The 8,569-nt window shown below is 58.7% G+C and overlaps 1 protein-coding gene across 3 annotated transcripts; it reads right to left on the reverse strand.

Annotated features, from left to right (window-relative positions):
* Positions 1-283: 283 nt before the first annotated feature.
* On the reverse strand, positions 284-6,291 carry PLEKHB1 (pleckstrin homology domain containing B1). 3 transcript variants are annotated; one of them, XM_058045196.1, is made up of 7 exons: positions 6,217-6,291; positions 5,197-5,259; positions 4,605-4,757; positions 3,626-3,728; positions 2,794-2,833; positions 1,595-1,700; positions 284-1,522 (listed from the first exon to the last, which is right to left on the reverse strand). In XM_058045196.1, the coding sequence occupies exons 2-7, from the start codon at positions 5,231-5,233 to the stop codon at positions 1,386-1,388; spliced, it is 576 nt and encodes a 191-aa protein (XP_057901179.1). In that variant the 5' UTR covers positions 5,234-5,259; positions 6,217-6,291; the 3' UTR covers positions 284-1,385. The 3 variants fall into 3 exon arrangements, with proteins under 3 accessions (XP_057901179.1, XP_057901180.1, XP_057901181.1); XM_058045197.1 differs by having other exon boundaries at positions 5,197-5,256; positions 6,217-6,282; XM_058045198.1 differs by lacking the exon at positions 6,217-6,291 and adding an exon at positions 6,092-6,097.
* Positions 6,292-8,569: the final 2,278 nt, after the last annotated feature.

Below are 8,569 nucleotides of genomic sequence, written 5' to 3' on the forward strand. Positions count from 1 at the left end.
CTCTGAGCTCTCCCTGGAGCTTCTCCTCTCCAGGTGAGCACCCCCAGCTCTGCCAGCCTGGCTCCAGCCCTGCAGCAGCTCTGGGGCCTCCTCTGGGCTCTCTGCTGTTCCTGCTGTGTCCCCTGCTGCAGGTGGGCTCAGGGACAGAATCCCCCTGTCCTGCTGGAAAGGCAGGGAGGACAAGAGGAGCTGGTGACAGCCCTGGGCAGCGCTGCAGGGGGACACAATCCTTCCCACCCCCAGAGCGTTCCCTCCTCATCCTCACTCACCCTCAGGCCAGGGCTGGTTTTTCAGTGCCTTTATTAGAATTCAAAGAGGTTTTTTTGTATTTTTCCCCTTTCCGGGAGCGGGTGCGCAGCAGCAGGGAGGCAGGGAATGCAGGAGAGGATGAGGATGGTGTGTGGGATATCCCAGTCCCCTGATGGGCACAGGAACTGACCTAAAGGCAGGAGCAGGCTGGGGTGCTGGTGTCACTGGTGGTTTCCCATCCAGCTGTGGGGCTGTAATTCCTAAACTCAATGTCAGTTGTGGTTCCAGGGTCCCATCCTGGCTCTAGGAGTGACACTGGGCAGCTGTTCCTCACCTCTTCCATTGCCCAACCAAAACCCTGAGTGCTGCTTGTCCCCTGGCCTGACCAGGTCCCTGCTGTGTCCCCTCAATCCCAAATCCCTGCTGTGAAGATCCTGGCTTGGCTGCCAGAAAGGCTCCCTGGTCCCCATGGAGAGCTGCCCTTCTGCCCATCCCGAAAATCAGGGTGAAACTGAGGATGCTGGGTGTCCCTCCCACTTGGCTGGAGAGGTTGGGATATTCCCTGGGCTCTTCTCAGCCTCATTCCCAAGGTTTAAACTCCAGTTCCTGAGGGTTTTGCACCATTTCTCCAACTTGGCCAGGCCCAGGGGACCGGTGCACGTTGGAAAGGGGTAGAAATCCTGCAAAGGGTTTCATCCTCCTTAATCTTTCATCCACCTCTTGAGCATCCCTGTGGTGCCCTCTGCTGCCAAAAATTCCCTTAAAAGCCTCTGCATTGTGGGGTTCACCCAGCCAAAAAAGATCCAGCCACTTCCCCCCAAATTAAATTAAAAGAATTAAACTTTCCCCTTCTCCCAAACCCGGAATTTCTGCAGCCGGCTCCCTGTGGAGATTTGGGATGGGGAAGCTCTTCTAACGGCCCAGGGAACCTTTGCTGATGGGAATTGGGTGCTGTGGGGTTCTGGAGAGGGTTTTGGGAGGCTCTGAAGCACGTGGGGGATGTTTAATGCAGAAGCTGGGGCCGGGAGCAGGGCACGTGTGGGAGTCTGTCCCTGTGGGGAGGCTGAGGGCGCTCAGGGCAGGGTCCAGGACAGGGCTGGGGAGCGAAGGGAGGCCGTGGCTCAGTCGGGCAGCCACTAAAACCAGCAGGGCATCCACATGAAGGAGCCCAGGGCGGCGCCAGTGGCGGCCCCGGCCAGCAGCCCCAGCGCCATCTGGTCCCCGGAGACGCGGTAGGGATCCTCGCGCACGATGACGTGGGTCACCCCGGGAGCTGCGGGCAAAGGGGTGTCAGCAGGGGAACATGGCCTCAGCCACCCCTCCCCAGGGCCAGCGGGGCACCCACCTCCGTACTGGGGGCCGTAGTGGCCGGAGCTGATGTAGGCGGCCTGGTGCGAGTCCAGGGGCACCGTCTGGTAGTAGTCGTCGTCGTAGGGGTCGTACACGTGCACCTGCGGCAGCGGGTGGGCACTGTGGGCTCAGCTCCCGGGGGGACGGGGTGCTGGGGCTCAGGGGTGGGGAATGCCAGCGGCCCCAAGGGTGGGCACAGCCTGTGCTCGGGCCGCCCTGACTCTGCCCCGTCCTTGTCACCTTAACAGTGTCCCTGTCACCTTAACAGTGTCCCCGTCGCCTTAACGGTGTCCCCGTCACCTTAACAGTGTCAGTGTCACCTTAACAGTGTCCCCGTCACCTTAATGGTGTCCCCGTCACCTTAACAGTGTCAGTGTCACCTTAACGGTGTCCATGCCACCTTAACGGTGTCCATGCCACCTTAACGGTGTCCCCGTCACCTTAACGGTGTCCCCATCACCTTAACGGTGTCCATGCCACCTTAATGGTGTCCCCGTCGCCTTAACAGTGTCTGTGTCACCTTAACGGTGGCCCTGTCACCTTAACGGTGTCCCCATCACCTTAACGGTGTCCCTGTCACCTTAACGGTGTCCCTGTCACCTTAATGGTGTCCCCGTCGCCTTAACAGTGTCCCCGTTGCCTTAATAGTGTCCCTGACACCTTAACTCTGCTCCCATCCCCTTCACCTGTCCCTGTCACCTTAACCATGCCCATGTCACCTTAACAGTGTCCCCATTCCCCTTAACTGTGTCCTTATAACCATAACGTCGTCCCTGTCATCTTAGCTGTGTCCCTGTCACCTCAACTCTGCTCCTGTTGCCTCTAACTGTCCCCGTCACCTTAACTGTGTGCCCTTGTCACCTTGCCTGTGTTCCACCACATCAACTCTGCCCCTTAATGGTGTCCCTGTCACCTTAACAATGTCCTGACCTGTGTCCCCATAACCCTGTGTCCCTGTCACCCTAACCCTCCTCCCGTCACGCTCCACAAGTGCACAGGGTCACCATGGCTCTGTCACCTGCCATCAGTGGTGGCATCCAACCCCTCCCCTCCTTCTTCCCTGTGCCCTGAGGCTGCACTGTGGGTGCTGGGGAGCCCCCCAAGCTCAGGGTTGGGGTAACCTCTTCCTGCCCAAATGCAGAATCCCAAATCCCGTGCCAGGACGGTGTCCCTGCTCAGGGGACAAAGCCTCACCGGGGTGGATTTAGCCTCCAGCACAGCCATCTTCCAAGCACTGCAAATAAAACAGAGTTACTGATTTTTGGTGGGTGCTGGAGGGGTGGGAATTGTCCCCTTCCTCCCCACAGGGACCTGAATGTGGCACTGTTCTTTAATTCCCTGTTAAATGAGTGCTGGGCCAACAGCTGGGATTGGGAATGTGCCGGGAGTACCTGACACCGCAGGGATGGGCACAGGGTGCCACCACAGGGTGGCCCTGGCTAAAATAAGGGCAGGCAGGAAAATGACACCTAAATTTGGGGGGAAGAACACATAATGGATGAATTTCCACTCAGCTGAGATAAAGCTTAGTTGATGAAGTTCTGTTGGGCATGTATCCCTCCATCCAAGTTCAGCTGAATGTTTGCCACTGCTAACTTTTAAAATTCTTTTTTTAAAAAAAACTCAAATCTTATAATTTATTTTAAATTTAATTTATAATTTTTTAAAGAAATAAATAGAAGTGGAACAGTGCTAAAAAGAGCAATTTGCCTCTAGCCAGTGAGGGCTTCACATTCAGACTTTTTATTTCCAAATAATGATGAAACCCTTCTCCTCAGTCAGCCCAAGAGGGGATTTCTCATCCACGAGGAGACTCCCCGATCAGGAGATGGACTGCTCAAAACCAGCTGCTTTTGGCTGTGGGTTATTCAGCGAGAGCCCCAAATCTCCTCCTGCACCTTCTGCCCTGCAAGTGTGTTTGAGAACAGGGGCTGGGGGCCGGTTTAGCCAAGGGGAGCGGGCCAGGGCTCTCCTGCAGCCCGGGTCCCTTCCAGGCTGGGATAATGGGGCTGGCAAAGTCGCTTACACGGCGTCGTCCTCGCTCTCGGCGCACAGCGTGGTCTTGGAGCCGTCCCGCAGCACCACGGTCAGCAGGCACTCGCGGCTCCTCCCCTCGGGCGGCTGCACGTCTGCAGGGGAAGGGATGAAGGGATGGGTGGCATCCACCTGGGCCGGGAGGTGTCCCACAGAGCTTCCCGGGCTCCACATCCCTCCTGGCGCAAGAGCAATGTGCCATTCCCTGCCTGGATGGAAATTAGCCCTGGGATTCGTTTTGGCTCCGTCGCCTGGTGGAGGATGCAGTCAGGCTCTCACAGGGTGAAAGCCAGCACAAGGAATGAGCTGATGGGCAGAAACCTCCGCCCCCGTGGCAGAAGGGACATGGAAGGGCAGCAAAATGCCAAAATTCTGCTCGGGGCCACGAGGCTGAGCTGCCTTTGCTTTGAACTTGGCGGAGCGCTCCCAAATTTTGTAGGAATGGGAGATGCTCATTGCTGGAGCGGGATCATGAGCTCCAGCAAGGGCAGAATCTTCAGTCCCTGAGGTTTGTGTGTGTTCCCCCTCTGAGGCTCGGCAGGAGCATGTGGAGAGCACGGAGCTGTGGGATTGTGCTCCCACGGCCGCTCCCAGCCCCTGAAAGGCGCTTTGTGCGGCGGCGTGGGCTGCGGGGCCCGCCGAGCTGCTGCTTTGTTCCCTTGTTTGTGCGAGACACGAGCGATGAGTCAGGGCCGTGGGATCCTGTTTGTTACAAGCACTACCCAGGAGGAGAGTTCCTCCTCCCTTCCTTCCTTCCTTCCTTGCTCCTTCCTTCCCTCCTTCCCCCAGGAAAAGCAATGGCAGAGACCATCCAGGGTCTCCCAGCTGGGAGCAAGGAGGGGCGCACGGGGCAGCCTGGGGTGATTAATGGGTTATTTTGGGGGTCTGCTGGAGGTGCAGAGCCGGAGCCTTGTTTAAGAGGGGGGCAGCCACACACGGGATGGGGTTGGGAAGGCAGGGGCTCGGCTCACCTTTGCACTCGCGGCCGATCCGCACGTCCCGGCAGCTGTACTTGATGTGGATCCGGCCGTCCATGTCCCGCTGTGTCTCATCGTGGTAGTAAACCAGGCTGCCATCCAGGTAGAGCACGAACCAGTTCCTCTTCCAGCGGCGCAGGATGGAGCCTGGTGGGACAGGGAGCAGCTGCAGGAGCCCAGCGGGGCCAGTGGGATGCAGCCAGCACGCTCACAAGACCCCATCTCATTCCCCAAACTTGGATCCCTCCTGGGACACCTGTGCCTGGCACGAGCAGCCAGGGCAGCGTGAGCAGGTGGCTGTAAGTGGAAGGGCTGCCAAAAAAGCCATCAGGGCGCTGGGTGCTGCCCTGCCGAGGCACGGGAGCGGATCCAGCCCCGGGCACGGAGCCGTGTGTGCCCTCGTGGCAGGCAGCCCCTCTCTCTCCGCGCTGACGCAAATCCGCGAGCGGCCGCGCCACAATCTCCCTGTGGATTACCCGCCCGGCTCGGGGCTCCTGGTGTCCCCCACACCCCACCTCTTCCCAGCAAGCCTCCCCAGGTGTTTCTGGGGAGCTCCCAACCCGGAAAGCTCGAGGGTGGCACTTACTCTGGCGCCAAAGCCAACCGCTCTTCACCAGCGCCATGGCTGCCGCGGGCTTCGCTGGATCTGCTGGGATGGGAACAACAACGGGGGTGAAACAGCAGCTCCTGCCTCGCCCCCGCCTCTGGCCATGGCTCCCACCTCCCCACAGCCTCCGGGGCTGGGATTCACCCTTGCTGCTCCCGGTGTTTCTGGGGGATGAGCTCAGCGCCCGGGTTAATCGGGGTCGGGCAGACGCGGGGTTTCGTCATGTGGGAACGTGGTAGGGAAGCGCTGCGGCCACCTTGCCTCCTGCCTTAATCTCATTGGGATTTAGGGATTAGCGGCCTGGAGGTAAGGGCAGAAATCTGGGCTGGCCGTGAAAGCAGGCAGTGCCTCCCCACAGCCCCAGTAACTTTCCATGCTGAACGACACCTCCACTTGTTTATTTTCCCTGCCTGGATGGAAATTGGTCCTTAATAAGGCCATGAAGTCATCGCTCCCCAGGTCCCTGAGCAGGGCCAACACCCCAGGGGCAGGCAGGAGCAATTCCCTGGCCATGGCTCCTGTATCCCCCGTATCCACTGGGAATCCCAGCTCCCGGTGATGCGAGCTTGGCACCCTGGCATGGTCTCCGGGACCTCCCACCAGCTCCGGAGGCACGGCAAGGCACAAACACCCCCCAGCAATCTGTGCCTGCCTTACAGAGTGCCTGAACCCCTGAGCATCCAGCTCCCCGTGGAGTTTGCAGCCCTGCTGCCATCACCCGTACCGCCACGTCCCCGGGAAATCCCAGCCCACGGATGCCCCCATCCCTTGGCACACCCCTCTGCACTCACCCTCATCCCACTGTGCTCACAGCCCTCGGTACCCGCATCTGCTGCCCTCATCCCGCATCCCTGACATCTTCCCCCCTCCATACCCAAATTTCGTGGCCAAATTTCGTGGCACCGTTCCTCCCCCCTCAGCACCCTGAGCTCCGAGCCCCGTCCCCGCGGCCGCGTCCCCTCCCCGCTCCCCGTGCCGGTGCCCCCGCGCATCCCTCACCGGGCGGAGGCGGCGGTGCCGCTGCGGGATGCGCTGCGCTCCGCTCCCGCCGCCGGGCTCCGGCTCTGCCCGCCCGCCCGCGCGGCTCGCCGGGAGCTGTAGTCCGGCACGGCCGTCCCCGGCGCTGCCCGCCGCCGAAAACCCGCCTGGCACAGGTTTAGCCCCGCTTGGCACACATCTAGCCCCGCTTTGCACACATCTAGCCCCGCTTTGCGCACATCTAGCCCCGCTTGGCACAGATCTAGCCCCGCTTGGCACACATCTAGCCCCTCTTTCCCCAGATTTAGCCCCAAAAAGCCGCTGCCCGCCGGGGATGTCCATGCCTCATCCAGCCGCTCCCATCCATCGCTCTGTCTCCCCTCAAATCCCCCCTTTTCCCCCTTTCCATCCAGCAGTGCGGGTGCCCAGCCCGAATTTGGGAATCCGTGGCGGAGCTGTTGCCCCGCACCGAGCTGGGCACAGGGAGCGATGCCCAAAATTCTCAGTTTTTTCCTGAGAATGGCTCTGAGGAGGTGTTTCATGGCGAAATAAACCAGGAAAAGTTTCAAGCATCGAAGTGCTCATCTGAAATAAATTTCCGAGTGGAGTGAGGAATCCTCTGGGTCAAAATCAAAGCTTGTCCTGTCTCCTGCTGGAATTAGAACTCTCCTGGGCTGTGGGACATGAGGTTGGATTATTTGGGGAAGTCAAGACACAAATCAGGTGGCAGCTGTAAATAAAAGATGTTTATTGAGCACACTGAACACTTTATTCATTTATATATATGTATATATAAATGTTTTCTATTCCAGCATGTTTTTCAGTGTGAAGCCCTTTCCCCTCCTCTCCCTCCATTGCTGGCTTTACTTCCTTTTTTAGAAGGAATTAAATTAATCCAGCAGCCTGCTGGATGATCCCAAAGCAGTTAAAAGGGAATCACCTCCTCAGCCAGCCCACACTCACAGCCTTGTGCGTGGCTGTGGGGCTGCCAAACATCCTGGTGCTGCAGAATATTCCCAGAATCAGGGAAATTGTTTGAAAATCCTGCTGTGACAGAGATTTTGTCCTGCCACAAGTCCAGAAAAAAGTTCCCTGAGGATTTGGGCTGAAATCTGCATTTATCCACTGGCTTGGGCTGCCTCTCTATACAGACATTAATTGTAATTAATTGTTGCCAAAACTTTCCCATTGTGGTTTTCCTCTTGGGAAGGAAACAGTGCTGTTTTGAGATTTTGAGGGGGACTTTGTCTATTATTTTTTGCCAACTAGGGTGTGATTTTTTTTTAAATGTTAAGTAGGATAAAGTATTTGGGTGGAAATGGTGACCCAAAGAGCCAGGAAATGTTTTCCAGCCAGCGAAAGGAGAGGATTCCACGTGGGAATACACTCTCAGAAGAGCCAGATCCTGGATTTCCCCCCATTTTCCATAGCAACTGGGGGTTGTTTAATAAAATCAATGGACTTCGGTGCCTCTGGTTTGTTTTTCCTCCAGCTCTGCCTGCTGGGGATCTCCTCCGTTTTAGGAATTTCCCAAACTCTTCCCACATCTCAGGAATCCCTGTCTTCCACAGGGGGTCTCCCCAGGTTCCAGGGAGCTGTGCAGACGGGAGCTCAGGGGGTTCAGAGCTGAACGTGGCGACAGAATTTGCTGTTCCTGTCATCCCCACCATGGGGACAGGTGGGCACCTGGTCAAACACCCCAAAATCCCTGCGGAGGCTCCTTTTCCTGTAGCTGAGCGTGTCCCTTTGGAATGCTGCAGGAGAAAGGCACAAGGACAGACGTTCCCTCCGGCATGTTCCTCCCGACCCAGGGCAGGGATCGGACCCTGGGTATCCCGGTCCCCATTCCCCGGTTCCCGGGGGCGGCGTTCCACACCCACAGCTCACGTCGCCCCCAAAACTAGCAGCGAAACACACGGAACCGCTGTTGTGAGGGATCTGGGGAGTGGCAGTCCCTGAGTGAGACCCACGGGGTTCTCCATCCCTTCCCAAACACTCCTGTCCTGCCCTGAGCAGCGTGAGGGGCGGCTGCGGCTGTGAGGGCAGGGGGGCAGCGCTCCGTGAGGGCGGCGGGCACGGCCGGGCCCCGCCGCTCCGCGCTCCCCTCCCGCTCCCGGCCCGAGGCCCTGCGCTCTCCAGGCGACCCGGGAAGGGTGTCCCGGAGCCGGGATAAGCTCGCGGATGGCCGTGGAGCCCCGCCCGGCGCATCCCGGTGGGATTCCCGTCGCGGCCTTCTGCCTCCCATCAGCCTTCGCGCACTACAGCTCCCGTCATGCATCGCTGAACTACAACTCCCGCCATGCCCGGTGGCTCTACCCCTGTCGTACTACACCTCCCAGCACGCCCCGCGCCCGTCCGGGCCCTGTCGCCTTAT

Source organism: Melospiza georgiana, chromosome 2 (genome assembly GCF_028018845.1).
Source record: "Melospiza georgiana isolate bMelGeo1 chromosome 2, bMelGeo1.pri, whole genome shotgun sequence".
Taxonomy (NCBI): Eukaryota; Metazoa; Chordata; class Aves; order Passeriformes; family Passerellidae; genus Melospiza; species Melospiza georgiana.